We start from the raw sequence: 26,374 nt of genomic DNA on the forward strand, positions 1-26,374 counted from the left end.
CCTTATGGATCCAAGAACTAATAAAATCCCTGGCTTAGCACCTTTACCACTCCCAACATGAACTTGAATTCCAGGGATAAACATGGTCTTTTCCTGACTGGGCTAAAAAATAAACACAATTCTTGACTGTTTGATTCCGAGATTCCTTTATTTTTTTTTTTTTTTTATGTTTTTCACAGGACTTGCATTTACGACTGGCACTGGCTAGAAACCAATGTTAAGACTTTTGGAACTGGAAGGGATTGTGGGGATTTGAGCCAAATCTCTAGGACTCAATGTCCCCATCTGAAAAATAAGGAGGTTGTCATGACCTGCCCAAAGTCATCTGATGGTGGAGCTTGGCTGGCCCCGGGACTTCTGCATCCAAGTCCAACGCCCCTTCTACACAAGAAGCTCTTCCACTATTTCTTTAAATGCCAGCTGTCATCCACTTTACATGAAAAGGAAAGTTAGCTGGCTATTTGTCCTGCACAGCACTGTGGTTAATAACCCAGTGGACAGGGATCTGCCTTAAACAGGAAGGACAGGAAACAATCCATGTTGGGACAAGTAATTTGCATCCACTTTCTTTAGACATTTTCTCCCCCATCCCCCTACTGGATTCTCCTACAGGCAATAGTAATAATGATACTTATAAAATGCACTTATAAAATGTAGACTATAGGCCAGGGGTTGTTTGAACATTTTATAATCAATAACATATTTGATCCTCAAACAACCCTTTGAAAGAGGTATGATTATTACTTTTCTTTTACAGATAAGGAAACTGAAGCCCAGAGATACTAAGTGACTTACCCAAGGCCACACAGCTAAGAGGAGGAGAGAGCCAGGATTCATATCTATGCAGTTTGGCACCAGAGTCCAAGGTTTTAAACACACTACTAAAGGGGTTATATGATAATGTGTCTGAATAAATTAAAGCTGGATTCTTCTTCTAAACTTAATGTTTACTCCTAATTTACAAATAAAAATGTATATATTTGCGATGGTCAACATGATGTTTTGAAATATATATGTGCTGTGGAATACCTAAGCGAATTATATGTTTTAAACTTATGTTAATGTTATGTTTTGATATATGGTGTCCTCCAAAGCTCATATGTGAGACAATGCAAGAATTTTCAGAGGTGAAATGATTAGGTCCACTGTGACATATCAGTGGATTAAGCCACTGAATGGATTAATTTGGTGATAACTGAAAGCAGAAAGGGTGTGGCTGGAAGTAGGTCACTCAGGGGATGACTTTGGGGCTTACATTTTGTCGCTGGTATGTGGAGCTCGCTCTCTCTCTTTCTCTGCGTGCTGGTTGCCATGTCCTGAGCTGTTTTCTCCACAAAGTCCTCCTGCCCACGATGCTCCACCTCACCTCATACCCAGGTCTATGGAGTCAGAGAACCACAGACTGCACCCCTGAAACTTGGAGCCAAAATAACTTTTCCTTCACTGTATTGTTCTTGTCAGGTCTTTTGGCCACAATGATGTAAAACTGATTTAAACAACATACTTGGCTATTTTTTTTTTTCTTTAGTACTAGGGATTAACTCAGAGTCACTTTACCACTAAGCTATATCTCTAGCCATTCTTTTTTTTTTTTAAATGTTTTTTTAGTTGTTGATGAACTTTTATTTTACTAATTTATTTATATGCGGTGCTGAGAATCAAACCCAGTGCCTCACACATGCTAGGCAAGGCTCTGCCACTGAGCCACCATGCCAACCCTCTCCAGCCATAAGTCTTACTAATTTGCTGAGGCTGTCATTGAACTTGGTGATCCTCTTGCATCAGCCTCCTGAGTAGCTGGGATTTACAGGCCTACATAACTTTTTTTTTTTTTTTTTTTTTTTTTTAGTAGTGGGAACACTTGAAATCTACTCTCATAGTGATTTTCAAGTGTTAAATACATTGATATTAACAAAAATCAACTTGATGGACAATAGACCGCTTGAACTTATTCTTCCTAGATAACTGAAGTATTGTGTCCCTTGACCAACAACTCCCCAGCCCCCATCTATCTCCTACCCTAGCCCCTGGTGACACAAGACTGGCCTATGCTCTGCCTCTGTGGGCTGACTCTTTTAGATTCCACATGTGAGCAAGGTCATATAGTTTTTCTTTCTGTACCAGGGTTCCTTCACACACCATAATATCTTCCAGGTGAGACAAATAAAGTTAATGAGTGAAATGAAACTAGGATTGGGTGACCACGGTGACCTCAAGACACATCCCCAACTGGAAGGGCAGCATGCACCTCTCCACTGTCTCTCCCTCTGTGGGGCACACCTGGCCATACCCCTTCCTTACTTTACACCTGAACCTGACTGAGCAGCTAAGTGTTGCTGGGGATGAAAACCCACTGGTCTCACTTTAAATCCATGTCCATGTATTCCAGGGGCCTCTTCACACTACTGGGGAACCACTCCATTCTCCTTTCTTACCCTATAAAACAGCTCTCCTTGCCCTCCCCTACACTTCCTCTCTGGCTCACTGCACCCCTTCCTCCAGTAGCCTCACACGTTGTCAAGAAGCCCACTCTGTCTGTGCCCCTGGCCTTTAGGACCTTCTGGTCCTCTGGTTTCCTGTTGTGTTTGGTCAATAACAGGAACCTGAAGGAGACTGGAGGGTGGGAGGAGATGAGTTCCCTCCCTGCCAGGTCATGGAATAGTAATTGCAACACACCCTAATGAAGGGTGAAGCTCCCCCTGGGCAGCCACTCCCACACCACAAACTCTCTCCAGCTTTGGAAAGTCCTTCCCCTTGTCCCTGCAGTACTAGGGTTTAAAGTGGTTCCCACTTATAGAAGTTTCTGAGATGCTTTGCCACCTATTATTGGTTTTTCTTAACCTGCTGCCCACTTCTTCATACAATCCCTTTATCAGATTCTCCTCCTGTTTCCTGCGCAAGAGTGTCATCTATTTCTGGCAGGGATCCTCACTGACATAGCACCCCTGTTTACATCTCCAGACCTTCCCTCTTCCCAGAACTCTACACATTGGATGCACTGACTTTATGATAACTCCATGTGTATGTTTAGTGCATGTCTCCTACTGATTGTGTCAGCATGTATTTGTGAAGACCATAAAGCGCAGAAATGAGACATATTGCACTCCCTGATGGAATTCTTCATTTCTTACCACCCCAGACTCCTCCAGTTCTTTCCATCTAAGTAAGATGGAGTTGTCAACCACTCAGTGCTTATGACCCAAATCTAGGCCTTAGTCTAGATCCTTATGTTTGATTCCTTACTTCCTCCATCAAATTCATCAATGGATCTTGCAGATCATCTGAATATGGTCCTAATGGTCCTGTGGTCCTAATTTCTCACCTATACTATGCAATGGTCTAAGTCTCTCACTTCCATTACCTCATTCACTGCCATGACATCCCATCCTCTGCAGTGCAGGCAGGATGACAGTATCATAATTTAAAGAAGACCATATCACCTGCAGCTTAAAATCAGCAATGAACCCAACCTCTTGGAAAAGTATGAGAGAAGCCTCTGCCTTTCTCAACTCGTCTCAGACCACTCTCCCTGCATCTCCTCCCCCAGCCATACTTCTTGTGTTCTCTGAACACAAGGATGCTCTTACCACCATATCTCTTCTTCCTGCCTCGCCTCTACATGAGGGACTCTCTCTCCTCATTTTTATCTCTGCTCAGATGCCACCCTTCAGAGCAGCCTTCACCTACACCCAACAGAAATCAGCAATGAAACTGTGTTTGCTCATTCACCACAAATTTTAAAAGCCTGTACTTTTCTCCTCCCAGGAATGTGAGCTTCGTGAGAGTGGGGACTCCTCTCCATTGCTCATGACTATCCCCCTGGACAACCGTGCAGAGCCTCCTAAGCATTATGAGTGAATGAGTTTGATGAGTGAATGAATGAATATGAGACCTCCCATGATTGCCAAGTTTTCAGGAGAAATCAGTAAAAGGAATTTTCACATAAAAGCAGACGAGTTTTTTCACCTTGGCAACTGATTTATGTTTTAAAATTGTGACTCAAACAAAAATCATATCTGCAAGCCAAATGGGGTCAGTGAGCCATGAGACCATGTTCCAAGGTTATTTAAAAGGAAAAATATTTAGGGACAAGGAGTAAAGGACAAGTTTCCCAAACACCCATCCCAAAGTGACCTTTGGAAGACTGGAACTGGATGGCTTCACTCCTCTTTTCTGAAGCACTGCATTTCAAAGTTCCTGGGCTCTAGAATTCATTAACTTCTTTTGTTTCTCTTCTGCAGCCGAGGGTGCAAACTCAATATTAGATCGTCATAATCTATTTTTCCATTTTTACAAAACTTGTTTAGTTTCATTCAAATCTCCAATGTCCTTTCTGTGGTTTTCTGTCGTCTTCATCTCTTTGAAATCCCCTAACTGACAGCATTTGCTCTGACACATCACACACCACGGAAAATTACAGGCTGGTTGTAGCTGATTGTGTCAGCATGTATTTGTGAAGACCATAAAGCACAGAAATGAGACATATTGCACTCCCTAATATAGGAGGTAATTTGTTTTTTGGACTGCCTGGTATTTGTGACATTCATTAGTGAGAAATGCAATAGGAAATAGAATTACACAAATGGGAGCTTCTTGTTCTATATGCTATCTGGGAGGTGCACATGATGTACTGCACGGCTGTGCTCCCCAGCCTCCTGTGTGTAGTGCTGAGATGTGCTTCTGGCTTTTGTGTCCCACATCTGGATGAGAACACAGCCTTCCCCTCCGGAGGGCCTGGGGCTGGGGTCAACCCCACGCACCCCCTGTCCCTGTCTCTTGTGAACTTTGTTTTCAGGATACTTCTGAAGAACAGTTAGGTTCTATGAACTGGGTAGGGAGGTACTTCTCTCTCACAATAAATAATGGTAATCTTTTCCCAATTTACAGAAGAAAATTTGAGTTAGGGAAAAGCTCAGTTAAAAAGAAAAACATGCTCCCACACCCTGTATGTTCTTTTTCCTAATTTTTTTTCTAACTAGGATGGGTCATTTGCTAGAGTGGGTGGAAAGAAAGAAAATCATAAGCATCAGTTGTCAAAGTTCATTGTTCTGTGCTTAGCACGTCAGCCTCTGCCTCTTTCTTTCTCTCTCTCTCTCTCTCTCTCTCTCTCTCTCTCTCTCTCTCTCTCTCCTTGCCACATAATTAAGAGTAAAGGCCCTGGAACTGGACATTGTAGATTTAAATCCTGGCTTTATTACTCACTAACTGTAGACTCTGGGCAAGTTGGCCAGCCAGTCTGTGCCTCAGTTTCCTCACATGCAAAATGGGGAATAATCACGCTACCTGTTTCAGAAGATTGTGTGAGGAGTGAGATCATAACACCAAGAAGGTAGTTAGTACCCAGAACAGAGCTGGTACTCAGCAAGCCCTCTATAATGACATGTTAGCATTACCAGATTGGCAGAAAGAGACTGGGTTTTAGAAAAGGAAAACCCAGTTCCCACCAGGACTATGCCATTTGTTGTGTGCTCCGTGGCCTTGGACAAATCATTTATATTAATTTTATTTGGGGTGGGGAGTTACTGGGGATTGAACTCGGGAGCACTTGACCACTGAGCCACATCCCCAGCCCTATTTTGTATTTTATTTAGAGACAGGGCCTCACTGAATTGCTCAGAGTCTTGCTAAAGTTGCTGAGGCTGGCTTTGAACTTATGATCTTCCTGCCTCAGCCTCCTGAGCCACTGGGATTGCAGGCATGAACCACCATGCCCGGCTCATTTATATTAATTTTGTACATGAGGAAGCCAAAGCCCTTAGTGTTTCTAGGGTTATTTGGAAGATAAACCATAGAGAAGATAACATATCTAGGACAGGGCTAGCTTTGAGTAGAAACTTATTAAATGAAGTCAAGTACACTTTCATAAATAATTAAAGACTTAAAATACTTAATGTTAACATTAATGTTGAGGTGAGTGACCTGCCTGGGCATTGGCATCACATATTCCTGCTAATAAATTTTTCCAAGTTGATAGAATAGAATCTATAGCCCTTCGATTCTCTAAGCTCCTTAAACAGCTGTAAGGGCAGAAATATGCCATGAAACACAGAAGCCTATAAAATCCTGGGCTCTGCCTATAGAGACGACACAATTGCAGCTGAGACTCTAGCTATTTTCCTAGGAGGTTGCAAAAAGAAATAGAGCTATTTTGATGTATTATCTGAAATTAATCCAAATTCTTTGAAATTTTATTTGGTACTTATAGTAAAACTCTAATAACTCTCAAGAAAGTTTGCCCAGATAATATTAAGAACACTAGACAAGGAACCAGCTCTCCTGTTGAGTCCCTCTGGGTCAGCAAGAATCAGGATGACTTGGAGCTGTCACTTTTGCTCTCTGGGCTTCAGTATCTTCGCTTGTAAGATGAAGCAGCAAGTCACTTAGCTTCCTAGTTCTAAAAATTTATTATTTTAATTCAAAGGTCTGGAATTGACTACATGAAAAGGAATCTACAGGGGGCATAATTGAAAGCACATATCTGTTTCTTAAACTTCTGCACCATTTGATGCCCATAGATTCGTTAAGTAGTTTCAGGGTCAGAGTCCTGTCCATATGGAAGCATGCCCATCAGCAGACCAAGATGTTTATGGCTGAGCCAGAAAGAAAGGTGGATGGAAATAAAACTCTTACCTTTTAACTTCTTTGGCATCACTTGCGATGAAAAATCCTAAAGTACCTTCTTGGATCTTAAGGTGGTTTCCAGGATTAATTAATATACTGCTCAGTGAAAAAAAAAAAAAGAAGAAGACACATATGTGAGGTCACATTCTGAGTAAAACTTTGAAGGCAACACCATACTGTTGTTTTTATAGGGGCCCCACTAGTCTAATGCTTTCTCCAAAGGTTTATCTCTAGACCTTGATGTTCACTGGCCCACACATTTAATTGGAGAATGTCATCATTAAACTCTACTGGTTAAATATTGGGTTGGCATACTCCAAGTCGAGGAAATCAAAGCAAGTCTTTGCTTTAGGGCTAGGTTTGCACGATGAGGCAATCTAGCTGCCACCATGGGCCTTGGACGTGAAGTAAAGTTCCTCACAATACTCCCTTTTGAAACTCTATTGATGTTCAGCATTGAAACATCAGTGTTCTAATGAAGTTCTTGCCACATTAATTTTCCATTAGATGATAGAGCATTAATGGGACCCCTATATGCATATAGAAACATACACACAAACATACCATATATTACTTTGAGGAATGGTACAAGCTACCCATAATCAATACAGAAGCAAACTGAATGTCTTCATATCATTGATGAGGACATGGAAGTAGACTCCATGTAAATCCTAGGTAGGAAGAATTTGTTCTAGACAGACAATGTAAAAGAAAAATGCCGCAGTTGGATATAGGTAATGATTCCAGTCTGCTATTTATAAAAATGTAAGGGGTATTTGAATAAGATGTATGGTTAGCATATCATTAGGGGCAAACTGTAGTTAGAAAACAAATGAAAATTACCCCTAAAGGGAAGTAGGAAGCTAAATATTCACTGTCCTATTTCAAATTGGTATAAATAGACTAGCTGACCAAGTTGTGTTTGGACTGACAGGAGAGATAAATGTATCCTAATCTAATAAATGGGCAAAACAAACAAGTTTAATTTTCTGCAGATCAAAAGTAGAATATGAGAATGTTTTACCAGAGACGGAGAGGAGGCTTTGGGCTTAATAGGTACTGAATTGGTGATTCTAACTGAAGCAATAGACAACAAAAGTATTCTTAGATCTGAAAAGCTGGTGATTAAGGTAAAAGATATTTGGAATCGGTCTAAAGGAAGTGCTCACATGCCCAAAACAACCAAGATGGAGGGATGTAATTAACATGTAATCTTTTTCTGCTGGTAAAACCATTCCAGAAAAGTGTCATGGCCAAGAGTGATCTGTCTGCAGTAGTACAGGAAGGGCCTGGGTGAACTTTTGTTCTGTTGGAAGTGTTATGAACAAATCATTACTGCACAAATAATTGTGCAGTAATTGTGCAGTAACATCCACCATTACCTATAACAAGACCTGACAGGAGGAAATCAGGCCTGTGTCATCACTGTTATTAACACTAAATAGTAGCAAGAGTCTATGAAGATTTGACTGTTCTACCCCAGAACCACAGACAGCAATGAAATTCCTTCCAAATCAGAAAGCAGTAGTCCACACTAATAGCACAGCTTATAACAGGCAATAGCCTTACGCAGGCACCTCCTAATTACCCCTCTGCCAACTCACACACTGGTATCACAGGCCCCTGATACAGCATGATTATGAGGGGAAAGGGTCAGAGCTTATACAGTTTAGGTGGATTTCTTATCCAAAGTCAATTAAATACATGTTAGAAAGGTGGAAATATGAATTCTGCTCATTTTCTTAACTCCTTTTCTTTCAAGGTAGCACTTCCGTCTGACTTTGCAATCAGAAACTGGGTCCAAATCTGAACTCTGTCACTGAGTTGCTGCCTGAGTTTGGGCAAGTTACTAAACCCTAGTACTCAACTTTCACCCCTACAAGAGGAAGTTCATGATAACAACAGTCTTCCTTCAGAAAATGGAGTGAGGTAATGTATAAAGAGCTCAATGCATGATGGGTATTGTTACTTTTGATTTTACTTTTAGTATTTTATTCTTGTAAAAAACAAAAAACATCCAAGTATATTTCATTGTCAATAGTTATCAGAGTTTCTTTAAATGGCCCCATGGGATAAAATACAGGGCTTCTTATCAAAATACCCTGTCCGTAATGAGACAAAGTTACAGGGTTGTACAATGCAGGTTGATGCACCAGGCATCCATTAAAAACCCCATGCACTTCTGGCGCCTAAAAAAGCTAGTTCCTTAAAGATTGAAAAGTCTATATTTCTAACATAAGAATGGAAGAAAAGCTTCTGAGTAGGGAAAAAAAATCCTCACATGATTTGAGCAATGGAATTGAAAATGTGACATACATCATCTTGGTGACACATGTGCACAAAACAAGCCTCCCATAGACCCCTGCTTCCTTGCCTAACATTGTGGGCCTCATTAATTGCACTCCAGTGAGTGAACCCGCCATGTCATTGTGAAATATGATGATAGCAAGGTTCCTATCAATGAGAAGTTTCTTTTCATTTCCTTTCTTCTTTATCTACAGTGAACAAGAATTGGCCCTTAGTAAAAATTTGGGATTGGCATTCTAGAGAGTACCGATTAAGATCATTCATTACAAACTTCAAGCTTCTTTTGGTCATGTTGTTGTGCCAGAAAGGAAAGATTTTGGCACTGACATAGGGTACACTGTCATTCACCATTAATTGTAATTGTTTTTTTTTTTGGTACATATTAATTATATAGAAGAGAGGGTTTCATTGTAGCATATCATACATGTACCTTACATAACTTTCCAATGGTGGGTGAGCACTCAGGTACACAAGTCAGGCCCCATCCATTTGGATCCCTGGCTTTGGGCATGTGGACACAGCTAAGCCTCATTTTCCTCGTCAGTAAAATGGGGATAAATAATCACTAGTTTCCAGTGTCTTTAAATTAAAGTATGTACTATTCTCTGAGAGATATAGTAGGTCTTTTATCTATGCTTTCCATTAATTATGAGCAAGGTGGTTGGAAAATGAGAGTAAATAAACTCTCATAGGACCACAACTCTAACCTCCACTTTGTCCTTGATACTAAAAACCCACCCAAAAATTAACCCTTTTCCTTACTGCAGCACCTGAAATACTTTATCTCTGCACAAATCTGGAGATGAGCTCATTCAGAATGGCTTTTAGCAACACATGAATAGTGCCTGTCCCTTAAATCTTATGGCTAATGCACATGGAACAGAGAGCATTTCCAGGGGCCTCACGGACTGTGCAATCCCAATATCCCTTCCTGTGGGTGGGGTGGGAGAATTTAGAGAGTCCTTATGGGAGGTGTGAAGCAGCACCATTTGCAGATACCAAGGCAGAGCTAAGATAGCCTATTGGGTGGGACTGGAAAGAATAACCCCACCTCTTAAGAAAATGAAAGAAAGAAACTGAGATGCATAAAGATACTAGCTGTGCTGGATTCAACTTTTATATTTCAGGGTCTGGGGAAGAAGCACATGCCCTTGTTTCCAGGGGCCCACAACATTTCCCTATGCAACAGGACTGAATTCCAAAGACTCTTTCAGGAAATACCTTACTGTTTTTGATAGATCAGATTTTAAATCTTCTATCCACATTCCAAATCTAGAAAGTTTAAATAAAGTGTTAATCCTCCTCGTCTGGAAACTATAAAAACATAAGGATTTTAGACAAGTAACTGTTCTTACTTTTTCCAGGAAAATGCTTACTACCCCTAGAATTTTTTATTGACCTTCTAATGGGAATACGTAAAATTTTTCCAAAAATCTCTTTAGGAAACTATCCAATGTTAACTCATTTTGTTCTTATGACTGCCAAAAGTCCCTTTTCCTATGTGCCACTTTAAATCAGTTCTCTGGCTCCAACTTTATCTAATTCACTAGCTTATCAGAGATAAACTTCAAGATGTGTCATGTGAAGTATCCAGAAAAATCTCTAAGAAAAGAAGACCATATATCCATTAGCAGAATTCCAATAAGGACATCTTGGCAGGGGTAGACATTCCCTCATTTCAAGGAACACATAAATTACCCTCTTTTCTATTAACTTGTTGGTTTCAATTGAAAGCACCCTATGACAGCTGGTAGCACAGGGCTGGTGTGGCCTCAAATTAGTTCCATATCTAGATTTATTCTTTGTCCACCCATCAGTATGTAGAATAAATTCATATTTTCTGTAAAGAACCCATCATCGAGTAGAGGGGTGCAAAATATAATCATGTTCTATTTAAATTCTTCCAAATTTCTCTCAGTAGCATGCAACAGGACTTCTCTTGTTGAATGAATGAAACTTTTAAATCATTGGTCTCAGTTCTGAGTTTTTCTTTCCTTCTCAAATAAGATGAAAGGTAGTTCCCTCTGTTCTTTCCAAACCATTAGGCTGACCCCAGGAATGACCACATCTTCTGGCAGATTGGTTACCAAGCTCATAATCTCTGCGCATTAAGTATAAATATGAAAATATGAAAGACACAGTGAGTCACTTGGGGAGTTGGAGCAGTTGATTTCAATATTGAAAGTAGAACTCACTCCGAATGAAATTTATGTTCCTAAACATAAGACTCATCTTTGTGGAATGGGGCAGTAGGGATCAGGCCAACAGGGAATCACCTGTATTGGGATTCTTTGAAAGGTATTCACCTGCACTTCTTTTATTGGGCAATTTATTGGGCATTTCTTGGTGAACACTGCTCAGGTTGGAGGACCAGGGCTTGGTGGGGGAGCAATGATTTTTTTCCCTTTTGTCCAACATTTACAAATAACAATGGAAATACTTAGTGATCCATGATCTCTTCTTCAATTGTTATAAACATAACCTATTTACTGTTTGGGGATATGACCAATGATTGGCAATTCATGTGAAACAGATCTTGTTTTAAAGAAAACTTTTTATCCACTATGGACAAATATGATAGGTATGTATTTCCCTCCTTCCCCTCCATTTCTGGTAGGTGTCATGTACCATTCCCCAAGCAATTAAGAAAATATCATGGCTTATATGAGAATACAGTTTATACTCAATCATATGGTAATTATAATTGTGTCCAACAAACTAATGGGACTTCATTAACTGTAGCAAGCAAATAAGAACCAACTCAGACTTCAGCTCATGCTATGCCCAGATATCTCACACCACTGGGATGGGCCTGTCTGAACACACACATTAATATACAATTGCTCTCAGTTGGGATTTGTTTGAACCAAATGTACCCCCCCTAAGAGCCCAACTGCACTGCAATTTGTGGGCTGTGTTAGGGCCAGCTCAGAGAAACCCCAAGTCTCAAACCATATCACCTTTTTGGAACTTTTCATCTCTTCTGGGCTTTCAATATGTGCTGCTGGAGTCCCACACAACTACACACACACACACACACACACACACACACACTTTACTTGAGGATATGTGTAGGAAGCACAGTTGTGTATCCCATGCTTTAATATATTAAGCCCAGTTCACTTCCATAGAGACAACGTAATACAGGTTGCTCCCAGTTGATCAGACTCAAAGGACCAAAACCTTGGTCCCTGGGGGATATTGGCAAGGATTTGTTTAGCCCAAATCAACCTCAATAATTTTAGAAATAGAAAATTAAAATATATTTTGCACATGTGAAAATATTAGTCACATGGGGATGGAGAGGAGAGAGCTGATCTGAGAAGGACAATGCAAGCTATTTGGTTCTGGGAGCAAGCCATGTCACTTTAGGACAAGTCATGCCTACATCACATCATGCCTTCACTACAAGATAAAAAGACTCAAAGGCCAAAAGCCAACAGCAGAGGTGCAACCACTGTGGACCTTTGAAGATGCAAAGTGTTGCAGTAACTTCTTGCAGTTGGATCATATCAATAATACCAAACTGACAGGAAGCCACCTCTATTATACATCTGCTCCAAAATCACAGGAGAGCTGACTGTGGAAAGAGTTACAAACACACACAAACACACACACACACACACACACGAGTACAAACACAAACACATGACAGTGATCACAACTACGGAGGAGAAAAACAACTCTTGGAAAGATGAACAAGTAGGCCTTGCAACGATCTGTTTTCAACAATACTCTCTTAGAGAACACATTATTGAAAAACTATGCTGAAAATTTTAACCAAAAGTAAAAACAAAAAAAAATGCCATTGATGATGATTTAGTCATGCTTCATGCAACATAAAACAGCAGCAAAACAGGATGAAGTCACACAGTGGAAGAAGTTGAGCTACTTCTTATTAAGAAATATTGAGTTTGTCCCAGTAAACAGCACTCCTTCAGTAAATCAGGTGTGATACTTGGAATTTAATAGCAGCGTTCTTCATCTTTACTGAGCACTGCCCAACAAATTAAATTCTTAAAATGAGATCACCAAAATAAGGATTGGGAAAAAATAAAATCAAAAGGGTTTGGTGTCTGTTTTGTGGTGAAAAGACGGAAACCGTGCTCTACAAATTGGAAACTCAACACAGGAAGGAGGAGGTCACAGGGAACGTGGATGTGGGATGTGGACAAAATGGCACCCGCATCTGGTGGACACCAAGACACATTAGGACAATACAAAAACAGACACAAAGGGCTGGAGAGAAGCATCCTCCTTTTCAACTTTACTAGTATTTGTTCCCATCATTGGTGCCCTGATTGAAAATAGGATTATGCCTTTTCTTGTTTTAAGTTTCCTGCAAAGAAGTTAGTGCGTCATCCAAAAGAATCAACAAACCAAACAAGGACAGCAACAGGCTACTTTCAGTTTTCATGTACTCTAGTTGGAGAGGGGTGTGTGTATATATATATATATATATATATATATATATATATATATATATATATTTAACATATATATACACTAGACAAGGGAATGAGATTATATATATGTACATCTATATATATAATCTCTCTCTTCTTGAATTCTTGGCAAATGGTTAGTCCTGTGGTTAGGAGTGAAGACAGAGGGTGGAGGTTGGAAGGAAAGTTAACGAAGAGTGCATACCGCTTTCGGCTTCTGCAAAAACGACAAGAAAAGAATTTAAAATCAAACAATTTGATAATAAATTGACTGACACCAGAAGGAAAGAAGGAATAAAACCTTTGTTTCAAATCACTTGAAGGACGCATGTGAAAACAAGGTTTTTCAGCAAAGCATGAAAACAGTATCATGGGGTGAAACCAATAACAAAGGAGGCTGTTAAACACAGGTTGAAGGCCAGAGGGTGGGGGGAGAAGGAGGCTTCTCCGCACCTGAACACCTGGTTAGTTACAAAATGTGAGAGGGAAAGAAATGGGGGACTTTTTACAGGAAGAAAAAAATAAAATTGTTTTCTCAGGGAGCATCCAAAAATGCTTATTTTAAACATGGTCATTATGTTGGATGAGTCCTGGGTTATCTCAGGGGCGTGATCCACATTCCCTCAGACACACCTTTTCCCACAAGAACCAAAGTTCTTCCACACTGAGACCAAGCCACATTTGAGGATCAGAGCTGGCAACCATACACAGAAAGCCAAAACAAAGCCAAACAAGTTCTTTTCACCTATTTTTTTTAAATCTGAAAACACATAGATATATATGTATATATAAATATGGCTTTGTTGAAAACATATCAGATTTATGAATCAATTAGAGGGCCCATCAAAGAAGAGATTTTGTTCTCAGGGAGATCACTGAGTTCATTTTGTAGAATGGTAACAGCGAATTCACACTGAACCATTAATTGCCTATCCCTCTCTTTCCTTGTGACCAGGTAGGAGATTGGTCAAGGTTTACCAAGCAGTCTCCTGCCATGGAGTTATTCCAGAATGGTAGGAAAAACACGATTTGCATCATCATGACACCTTTTTTTTTTTTTTTTTTGGTGGGGGGGTGGAGAAGAGAAATGCACAAAAGTGATAAAGAGAGAACACAGAGTTACACAAAGATTTACTGATTTGGCAATGTGAAAAATATAAATTGCAAAAACCCAGGATACACAAGCCCCACCCCCCAACAGGTACAGGTGAGGACTGGCAAAACCATGGGCAAACAATCACCCTGGAAAATTCCACTTTATCTGTTGAACAGTGAATAGCCAGGACCCTCTTAGCTTTTTCTCATTATTTTTCACTTTGCCAACATGGAAAAGGAAAATGTATACATATATACATATCTGTTAATTGCTAGAGCCGTATTCTACATGTGGCCACCAAATCTACCACTTCATCTTTCTCTGGCAGATTTGGATTTTCAAAGTAGTTCAGCATTTGATCAGATTGACTTTGCATGCAATCTGATCTGGTAGTTAAGGTAAGAGAAAACATTGGATTGGACTTGATTACAATCCAGTGTTTTGTGGGTTCTTTATTATTTATTTATTTATTTGGGGTCATAGACACAGACTGTACATTTGGAAGTCTGGCTCTATTGGGGCATTCTTCCAGATAATGAAAACTCCTTAAATGATGATAGAGGAACCTTCTAGTCTGCTCAGTTTTGAAGGCATGTGCCAGCAGGTGTTTGCATTCTACCCTTGTGCTGCAGGAACAAATGATTTACCATAGGAGGAACAGACTCTGGATATGTCATTTCAGAGAACAAAAGCCAGAGCCTCTCTCAACCAGCTCTCTTTCTTCCAGAACTATTGATAAGAAGTGGGGAGCAAAAATCATCTCTTTATATTTGATATGCAATGCATTCAATACCCCATCAAAAAAATTCCATGTTAACATGATGACACCCTCTTCCAGCCGAGATCCCATGTATTGACTGGTGTGTTATCTATTTCAACCAGACCCTGTCCCTCATCAGTCTGATTTGCACATAATTAAGTGCAAAATAAATAAATAAAGAGAGCTCCTGCCCCAGCTCTGCTCTCCTGGCTAATTTACATGAAGCTGATATTCTGCCACCTGGATTTCAGCTGCAATGGGAGAGGCACATATGGTACACAATAGGCTGCTTGTAATTTGGCTATCAAGAGGGCTGGTGTCTCCCATCATGGCTCTACCCCAGGCCTGCTGTAAAGGAGGTCTGAGTCCACCTGCTTCTTTCTCACAGAGGTAAACAAGGGTTTCAAGAAATGGTCTTGTTCCTTGTTTTATGCTTAGAGGGCAAAATGCCCATATTGGCGTGATCAGGTGAAGATACTCGAATGGCTCATCCCTCTCATCTGAGGAAATCCTCTCTGGATACCCAGTTGAACTTGGGATGCTAGGTTGGTCTGAGATAGGAGCTGCAGTGTCCAGTTGAGCATGCTTTAAGTGTACCCCTAGGGTCAGAGAGGTGTTGCATCAGTTTCAAAGCAAATAAACAACATATAAGAAAGAGGGAGTGGACTAAAAGTTCTCAGAATGAACACTCACACATTTGGATGTCAACGGGTTGCTGGGAGGTAGCCAACTTACCGGCTCTCTCGGTTGGCGGACTTGTACTCAATGGCTATCATTAGGAGCTTGAGCTTCACAAAACACAGCCTGCAACGAGATAGAGAAGCCTCGCAGTCAGTGCTCCTGGATGAGCTGAGACACACAAGGAACACTGTTACGACCTTTCAGTCTACAGATACAGTCTTTATCCAAGGGGATCCTCACTCCTCTGTGCTAGTGCCAGAGAGAGGGTGGAAGCTACAGCCCCCCTCTTCCCCATTAAACCTGATTTCTTGCGTGTGATAAGGTGCTGGATGTTCAAAGTGCAAATTGCACCCAGGTCTGGATGTCTAGACAGACCCCAAGCAGGGATTCCTGCCTGGGGATTTACACAGGGCCAGATTCATTAGTTACTCAGTCGGGTAGTAAAATGTTAACTACAGGGGGAGGGAGAGACTTGGAGCAGCTGGACCTGTTATTTGGATTCCACTTCGGTCTTTGGTACAAATGGTTTATATTGTTGTTCCGAGCAGACCCCTGTGTGCTTGGAATGATGGTAATAATACTTTGCTTCCATGTAAGTGCCCAGCACATGACTATGGCTTTGTCACTACTGGCTCCATCCAAGCTGTCTCACCTCATCTGCCCGGTGTTTTGTGGCTGGCTCCTTCCAGGCTCACTGCCTTCACTGCTGCCTCCTCCCACCGCCCAAATGCCTTCTCTTCTGCTCCTGCCCCTCCTCCCAGGCCACACCACATCTAATCTTCCAAGCCATAGGTGATCTCCAGGTAACACTACCCCTGATTTTATTCTCAGGACTCTTCCATCACCTCATCTGTAACCACAGCATTTGGCCTAGAGTCTATTTTATACCAGTGCTGGTTGCTTATTGTTTCATGTGTCTGAATTTCCCTCCTCCACCAGAGCAACTTCTTGAAAAGTTTTTGACTTGTTGAGAATTCTCCATAGTGCAGGGAGAATGTACCCACTGCTATGAAGAACTCATTAAAAAAAAAATGATTTCCACTTACTAAGTTTTAATTCTAAGAAAATAATAAGAGGTGCCATAAAATATTTATACATAAAGATGTTCAGGGCAGTGTTATTTATGTAATGTAGAAAAATCCAAAGCAACTTAAGTGTCCAATAATAAGGTAATGTTTACATGGTGCAAGGTTGGTATTAGGCAGCATTCAAAATGACTTTTTGCAGACTATTTCAAAATATAAAATCAACAAATATTATTATAAAACAAGATGCAAACTTGTAAATAATATGCTAGAATTACATGCAAAATATATTTACATACTCAGAAATAAAAACTCACAAACAAAAAAAATGAATTGCATATATATTACAAATTTTTGCAACGAGCGTTATCACTTTATGTATTTAAGGACTATTTGGATAATGAAACCTTGGTTGACTGATAGATTTAAAAAAAGAGTTGACAGTTATTTAGTTCCAGAATTATATGAGGGATAAGGTGCTGGGTCAAGGGGCAGGGCCTTCCTTAACAGCCCCTTTGATTCCTCACAATATCCCTGAGAGGGAATTTTTACCCCACTTCTTCAGACTTCTATTGGTATCTATTTTACAGGTGGTTAAACTAAGGCTCAGAAAACCCATGCAACTTGCCCAGTGCCTATGCATTAGGTGTCTAGCTAATACCCAGCAGGATATACATTTTCATCCCCAATGAAGCTGATTTTGCGTTGGCAGAGATGTGCAATAAGCAAATATACAAGTGAACAAATAATAAGCTTTCAGAAAATGACATGCTATGCAGAAAACAACCTAAGGGAATGAAGAGTGAATGACAAAGGGTGTGTCACCTGTGACAGACCAGGAGGACCATTCTGAGGATATACAGAACAATGGAGCGTGGGGAGCAGGCAATGGAATGATAAGGGGAAAAAAAATTCTGTGGAATAGAAATGGCACGTGCAAAGGCCTTGAGGCAGAAAAGAACTATGGGTGTTTAAGAAACAGCAATAAAGCCATAGAGGATGAAACTGAGTGAGCAAGATCAGAGTGATAGGCCAGAGGGCAAGGTAGGAGCAAGGTCACGAGAACTCTGCCACAGCAAGGAGTCTGCAGCTTATTCCAAGGAATGGGTGTCCTTTAGTTGGTTTTAAATAGAGAAGTGACATAATCAGCCTGGACAGTTCTGGAAAAGGCCCTAAGTTCTCCAAGAGGAATGAGACCAATTGCTCATTCCTATATGTGAGGTCCTGGTCTCACAGACTTGCCTTCAAGAGATAGATTTCAGAGACCCACTTCCATTCAGGTGTATGTGGGCTCTCCGGTGATTTGCAGGTCTTCTGATTGCTGCCAGCAGACTCTAATGACCTGGGCTTTGTGATGATTATGCAGCTTGCTGAAACACCAGCACACATGTCCAAGTGCAGCAGGGAAAATGCCCTTTTTAATTTATGTCCCATAGAGCTCCACTTACATGCACCCTTTATGGGGTTTGTTACTTTTAGAGCTTAGTTTTAAAAAAGTTAGTTTTAAAAATCAGGTACTTTATGCAATGTTTATCAGACCAAATTGCAAGATTAAGAAACCACTATCTAATGTAAATAGTCATTAAATACCAAAAAGAAAAAAAATTCAAGGAGAAATCTGGTCTTCACTTAGCATGGATTATGCAAAGGTTAATTTGTTGTTATCCTATAAGCCACGACCATTCCAATTTCGGCCTCTGGTAGTTCATGGGATCAAAGATCTTAATCGCTTAGCTTTTGTGAAACTAAGCCTACTGGTGAGAAAAAAAGAATTGTTCACAGTAATGGTGAGTTATTTATTCCAAGCTACTATAATGCCATTTAGTAACTGGATATAAAAGGAAAGGAGATTCCTAATGCCAGAAAGTCAACACAATCTATGCAACTTCATGCACGTTTGTTAACCTTATAAAGGATGGACAGCAGATCTCTAAGCCCTCTTTCAAATCCAAAATCTAACATTCTTTTTTTCTCTCTCTCTCTCTCTCTCTTTTTTTTTTTTTTTTCCAGTACCAGGGATTGAACTATTGAGCCACATTCTAAGCTCTTTTTTAATTTTTTTTATTTTGAGACAGGGTCTTGCTAAGTACTCAGGGCCTTGCCATGTTTCTGAGGCTGGCCTCAAACTTGCAATCCTCCTGCCTCAGCCTCTTGAGTTGCTGGGATCACTGTCATGCCCGACAAAACTTCCCCACTTTCTCAGATAACTCTACACTCCCTGATAGAAACCTCCTTTTAAGAAGCCCTTTAGCCCAAAACAAGCTGTTGCTCACTGGCCAAAGGAGAAATGACAGAGGAGAGGCACCGAGTGGTCTAAACCAAGGGAATATATGCAAACAGTGTCTCACCACCCTTTCAAAGTGGCTGATCCTGACCTTCTTATGTGGAAAATAAGCTGAAGTCCAAAGTGGACAAAGCAACTAGCAACTGGCTGAAAGTCAAATGGCTTTTACACTAAAAAGACAAAAGTGAGTCTGGGAATATAACTTAGCAGTGGAATACCTGGCTAGCATGCATGAGGTCCTGGATTCCTCAAGAATGTGTAGGAAGCCAAAAGTGGAAATCAAGTCTCAATACAGTGTGCTACGCAGATGCTTCTTTTAGGAATGGAGAAAGGAAAGCGGTGGTCACAGCCCAACGTGCAGACACATTGCTTGGTTGTTAACATTGTTTTTTAAAAGCTGGAAACAGATACCAACAGGTGATTTCACATTAAAGGAAGAATGGCTTTTCTGCTTTCCTTGCAAAATCAGGTAAAGCCACACTGAAATCACCATCCATATGGCTAAAAAGGACTGGTACTATGAAGAACTCCTTCAGCCCTCTCTGCAGGGGACATGTTCTCCACTGTGCCACAGTCCCCACTGCTCCCTATGGTCTCAGACCCCCTCACTCTTCATGTTTTTTTGCCAACTTTCTGTCCCCTATGGGCATCTAAGTTTTTAACTCCTGCTCTAATGGGTATTGTCAGGAACTTGGCAAAATACATTGAATAATAAACCATGATTCAGATTGAAAGCAGAACTATGGATCCACCATGAGTATTCAAACCACAGTTTTTGGTCACAGGGAGGTGGCCAGTGTCAGGGTCCTGGGTTTAAGGATATAGCCGAGATCCAGGCTCTGGTGGGGGTGTCCAGTGGGGAAGAGGGGATGGAGGCAAGGAAAAAGGGGAGCGGATAAGGTTGATCTCTTGCTTATCTCTCTCTCTCTCCACTCTAGGTTGTGCATCGCTAGTACAGGATGCACGCTCTGCTTCCTGGCATCTTGAGATGTGCAAAGAGCAAACTTCCAATAAATGAATGGGCTACAGAATATCATGAGTTACTGAAGTGATGGACAAGGGACAGAGTAGAAAACTAGGAAAGTGTAGGCAGAATAAAGGAGAGGAGTACTGGGTCCTGAAACAAGTTGCTTCTTAGCTTGTCTTGTTTGGTCCAGGCAGGCAGAATGGAAAAGAAGGATGTTGAAGGAAATAATAGCAGTGATAGGTTCTGGGAATCTAATCTTGACCTTGGATCTGTTGTGCCAAGATGCAAGTCTGAGTCTAAGATCCACATAGCGATTTATCCTTGGGATCTTCTTACAAGGGGTACCTAGTTAAGAATATGCCTTCAGACCACCCCAAATGAAGCCCTGTGGTTATATATTTACTTGCTTCATTCAACACCATTTGGGCGGTGATGTAGAGGAGAACAGGCATTAGCCATCCAGTCCTCACAGCCATTCTCTGATTTTACCCATACTATTTGTGTTTCAAAGTACAGAGGACCAGTTTGGGATCAGGAAGCAGAATTAAAAAGAGGTAAGATGCAAGGAAAAAAAAAACAACAACAGGAAGCCTTCACAGCGTGATAAATAGGATAAGACTGGCCATAAGTTAGCAAGAATTTAATTCTTGGTTTCTAAAATAAAATGTCCCGATATGTCCAAAGCAGGAAGTTGTCACTGGCTGCAAAAAATAATTATAGGGGAATAGAAATGACTTATTTTTTTCAAGAAAAAATGCCACTTGTCACAAAAAGGTCTTAAACCAGCAATCTGCAATAAAACTGTTGTAATAACAAGTTAGATTGCTTTCCTGATAATTATTAAGTAGAGGTCTACCAAATTTGACCACGACATTATACAAAACCTTTTTCTTTCTTTTTTTTTTTAATGTCAGCATCATCTGTTAACTATAGTAGTTTCAACCCAGATGTTCCTGAACAAAGGCTCTTAAGAATTAGAGTCCAACTGTTTCTACCTACCCAGAGGGAAATAAATTGTTCTTGCCATTAAGTCAGCCCCTTTGACTAGAAAGATTACTTTCTGGTGTGAATTAAGCATGGAAACCTGTCATACAGTTTGCACCTTCTAATGTGCTCAGGAGAAGTATCCAAAGATGGGGTCTGGAGCTATTGAAGATGACTCACCCCACGAGGAAGGTGGGTGAAGATAGAAGCAGCAGTTCCTTGAAGCACCAACCCCTCTCCAGCTACTTGGAGGGCCCTGGGATTGTCAGGCTGATGCATGTAACCAGAGTAGATTTGATGTAAACACTGCACTCTGGGAAACCAAGTCCTTACAATCAAGGGGCTAGGGTGGATAATATTTACATTCAAGAGCTTCAAGAGCTTTGATTTGCAACAGTAACTTCTGAAAATGAAAACATCTAGTTAAAAATTTTAAAACATCGGAATTTTTAAGACTCAGCACCAAGAAAACAGAAGTGACTTAAAATATTTATAGAAGTGTTGCTAAACTCCTTTTCTTCATTGCTTTGCTAAGGGTGTGATGGGAAGGTTTTAAAGTATCCCTACTCTCAAATGCACACACACACACACACACACACACACACACACACACACAAATCCAATAGCACACCAAAACCCCTTGAAATTAAAAAAAAAAAAAAAATGGGTGTGGTGGCACACACCTGTAATCCCAGGGATTTGAGAGGCTGAGGCAGGAGGAGAGTGAGTCAAAAGCCAGCCTCAGCGAGGTCCTAAGCAACTCGGTGAAACCCTGTCTCTAAATAAAAACAAAAGGGGCGGGGAGAATGTGGCTCCTTGGTTATGTGCTCCTGGGTTCAATACCTGGTACCAATAAAAAAGAAATCACCCAGCTATTCCTCTTCTTGGACTATTCCCTAAAGACTTTAAAGGAGCATACTATAGGGATACTGCTACATCGATGTTCATAGCAGCACAATTCACAATAGCTAGACTGTGGAACCAACCTAGATGCCCTTTAATAGATGAATGGATAAAAAAAATGTGGCACTTATACACAATGGAGTATTACTCTGCACTAAAAAATGACAAAATCATGGAATTTGCAGGGAAATGGATGGCATTAGAGCAGATTATGCTACATGAAGCTAGCCAATCCCTAAAAACAAATGCCAAATGTCTTCTTTGATATAAGGAGAATAACTAAGAACAGAGCAGGGAGGAAGAACATGAGAAGAAGATTAACATTAAACAGGGATGGACAAGAGATGGGAGGGAAAGGGAGAGAGAAAGGAAATTGCATGGAAATGGAAGGAGACCCTCATTGTTATACAAAATTACATATAAGAGGAAGTGAGGGGAAAGGGAAAAAACAAGGGGGAGAAATGAATTACAGTAGATGGGGTAGAGAGAGAAGATGGGAGGGGAGGAGAGGGGAGGGGAGGGGGGATAGTAGAGGATAGGAAAGGCAGCAGAATACAACAGACACTAGTATGGCAGTATGTAAAAAAGTGGATTTGTAACCGATGTGATTCTGCAATCTGTATACGGGGGAAAAATGGGAGTTCATAACCCACTTGAATCAAATGTATGAAATATGATATTTCAAAACTATGTAATGTTTTGAACAACTAACAATAAAAATTTAAAAAAAAAGAAATCACATTGATCACATTGACACGGACAATTACCATTTGCCTAAAGTGTCAACAAAGTCACTTTTAGAGAATGCTGCTATTAATATTAACCAGAAACATAATATAAAGAAAAACTGTGCATTTGATCTAAATACACCCAGCATGGAGTCAAGGCCTAGCATTTTCCCCAGTTCTAACTCATCTCACTCCCTGCCAAGAATTCTGGGCCTGCCACTGCCTCTACAGTCTACCTTCAAAGATTCTATAGATTCTATGGCCATTGGTATAATCACTAACACTCAGGCAGATTACTGGTCACCTTACTGGACCATATATTAGAAATAATGCTCAATATTATCCTCACATCTGTTTTCACACATGTTAAGCCCTAATTACAGTACTTCCATGATATGTGTATGAATAGGGCCAGTTCTGTGAGAGGAAAATTGTTTTGAGAAGATGAGACTTAAGCCCCTTCATAAATTCTCTTAAAATGCCCATTTCTGCAGCCAAGATATAGAAATCTATCACTTAACCACTGGGGTTGCCTGGCTTCTTTCTGCTCCATGTTCAAATCTGGATGTCTTTTTTGAAAATCTGATTTTTCACAGGACTCAGGTTGAATTAGCTGTCGTTTTTATTGGGCAAGAGGCTCAGCTTTCTCTGGGTAGTCTCACATTCTTAGTTTCCTTAAAGGGGCTTCTTTTGAAAGATCTGCCCATGCAGAACAACACAGGAGAGCAAGATTTTCTGAATTCCAGGATTTTCTGAACACAGGTAGGCCATGAGGAGATGGAGAATCTCTCTGCACTGTCAGAAGACAGTGCAGTAGCATCTACACTTGCCCCTGGGTGTGAGGTCAAAACTCGTGCCTTTCAGCACAGCCGAGGAAGATCTGGCTGCAACTCCCCGAGTCACCCTGAATAACATACTCTACATCAAATCTGAATTTTAACTGCTCCATCAGCTGCAGAGGGACAGAGAGACACATCATATTTTACATACATCTTTTGTCCTAATCCCCCCTGCACTGTAAAAATCTGATACAATTAAGCTTTTATATTTTTCAAGTGATGAATGACTGACTAGTAGGCTCACCTTGGGACTCAGAACCTAGAACACGGTGTTCTTGCTGCAGCCCAGCTGCTCAGCCTCTGGCTTCTTCTGGCTCCTGCTGCCCACCTGCCTCCTCACCCTCTCCCTACCTGGGGCAGGGGAGTGCATCCTCACCTTTGCCAACTCTCTGTTTCTCCCCAAAGCAACACATGTCAAAATATATCTGACATGTCTCTGTCTCCCAACTAAAATCTCAGAGACCCACGTGTTCAGAGTTTGTGTCATCCCATGTTGCACAGACTCCCATCCCAATTTCCATTCCCTTAGAATACCTACTTCCCTCTTTATTTTTTTAAAAATTTTTTAGTTGTTGATAGACTTTTTAAAAATTTTATTTATATGTGGTGCTGAGAATCGAACCCAGTGCCTCACACATGCTAGGCAAGTACGCTACCTTTGAGCCCCAGCCCCAGCCCCCCACATCTCTCTTTAACCCCTATTTGGATCCAATCTTCTTCAGAGAAACAGCTCAAAGGGTGTCTCCTCCAGGAAGCCGCCCTTGGTTACTCCAGCCTGCAGGGAGCTTTCCCTACAACCCTCAGCATCTGTACTCCAGTTGGGAGCCTCCGCCAGGCACTTCAGGGATCCCTGTGTCTCTCTGAGGATGCGTATGATTTCCCTCAGCCAGGTGCAAGGGAAGCCACCATAGAAAAACCAAACTGTTTGGCACTTATAAGTATTCTTATTAATCTTTTTATGTTCATCTATTTGATCAAATCTAATCACAGGTTCTTCTAGAAGTGGCACCAAGCTTAGGAAGATGGTATAAATATCCCAAATTATTGGTTTGTTAACTGGTGACTGATAGGCAGGAAAATTTACTAAACAGTAAGAGCATACAAAACTTGGAAATGCCACCGTGTGTTTCTTTCTTTCTAGATGTTTGTATTTTATAGGGATAGAGAGGGGTGCAAGAAAAAAAGAGGGACAGCAAAGGGGAAAATGACATTAACTAGTACTAAGAAGGAAGTAATATTATCCCTATTTCAGAGATGAGGAAACTGGGAGTGCACAACAAGTCCAAGGTCAGGCACCTGGTAATTTCAAAGAAAGGGGATACACGAAGACCTAATATCTTTCCCCAAATCACATAGCCAGCAATTGGCCCATACTGGGGTTTGAGCCCAGGCCTCTGGGACTCCATGGCTCACACTCTGTGCCTCATACAGCATCCTATTGTGGAAGTGGCTCCTAAGCAGGACCCTGCCCTTCTCCCTGCAGGTTTGCTGCTGGCCTCAGCACTTTCACAGTCACCTGCTGAGGAAGGTGGCAGGAGAAGGAGATGGTTGGCTGGTGTTCAGGTAACAATGGAGCGCTCTCCCTCCTTTAGGTCTCAAAGCTCCTTTGCCTTGGAGTTGCTGCCGTATGGACCCAGGGGCAAAACCAAGGGGACAGGCTCTGGAGCTGCTGGCCCTTGAAAGGAGCATCCCGTGGGCATCCTGGGGAAGGTCCAGGCTGTGCCCACCATGATCTCCAAGAAGGCCAATGACTTCAGGGATTGGTCCTGACCCATCCTTGCTTCCTCTGGATTTTCCGCATTTGGGCTAATTTGTTCTTCAGCCGGATCCTGCCTTACTTACCCCCAGTGGAGACCTGATTACAGGCATTAAAGGGCTCAAGGGCTCAGCACCCCCATGTCCTTTCCCTATAGTGATCTGGATTAGGCCTGGGGTGTGGGGAGACCAGTCAGTGGTTTTCCTGGCATGGCAAAGTGCAGACTCCATCCTGTCCCTGAAGATTGCAGAGAGCCCCACATGAAGAGAGTATGATGGGAAGAAGCTCAACATTCCAGTGACTGGGCTCAAAGTGGGAAGAAGAAGAGGTTACCCCAGAGTGTGGAGTGGAGGGCTGGGATCACGAGACAGGAGTTTCTAATCCTCAGACTTTGAATCAGAATCACCTGGCTTCCTTGTTTAAAACAATAAACATTTTCAGGACTAATCCGAGACATTAATATCTGGAGACGAAGCCTAGATGTCACTCCATTTAATAAGCTTCCCAGGAGATTCCTAAGAAGCCAGCCTTCAACCAGCGCCTACTCCAAGCCAGTCCAATTGGACAAGCCAAGGTCAAAGTCCTGTTGTGTAACTTGTATGGCAGGTGGCTTCGGAGGGGGCACCCACATCCTGAGTCCAGGGTCATCATTTATAAAACAAGAGTAGTTACATTAATATAAACAGTATAGGATGGTTATGAGGATAAATGAGAAAATGTAGACGAAAGGTTAGATATGATTTTGTAGTTGCTTAAAGTAGCTTCTGGTTTTAGAACAAAGCCACCTCTCCTGGTCACACACTAAGTGCAGTTCAAAGGCTGATATTGAGAAGTCAAAGTAGACAGTTGATGTGAGTCTCATCAGGTACCAAGAGGGTATCACTGGGCTGGAATTTTTTTTTTTTTTTTTTTTTTGGTACCAGGGATTGAACTCAGGAGCACTTAACCACTGAGTCACATCCCCAGTTCTTTTTCATA

General features: G+C 41.2%; 1 protein-coding gene across 12 annotated transcripts in view; it reads right to left on the reverse strand.

The window, feature by feature from the left end:
• Kcnma1 (potassium calcium-activated channel subfamily M alpha 1) overlaps positions 1–26,374 on the reverse strand; it is a 717,716-nt gene that overhangs the window by 136,182 nt on the left and 555,160 nt on the right. For all 12 annotated transcript variants that reach the window (XM_077798516.1, XM_077798515.1, XM_077798514.1 and 9 more), the window contains exons 16-17: positions 15,965–16,033; positions 6,631–6,717 (exon numbers count right to left, since the gene is read on the reverse strand). In XM_077798516.1, coding sequence (XP_077654642.1) covers positions 6,631–6,717; positions 15,965–16,033 — 156 coding nt within the window. The remainder of the gene's footprint in view (positions 1–6,630; positions 6,718–15,964; positions 16,034–26,374) is intronic.

This window comes from Urocitellus parryii, chromosome 5 (assembly GCF_045843805.1).
Source record: "Urocitellus parryii isolate mUroPar1 chromosome 5, mUroPar1.hap1, whole genome shotgun sequence".
NCBI classification, from domain to species: Eukaryota; Metazoa; Chordata; class Mammalia; order Rodentia; family Sciuridae; genus Urocitellus; species Urocitellus parryii.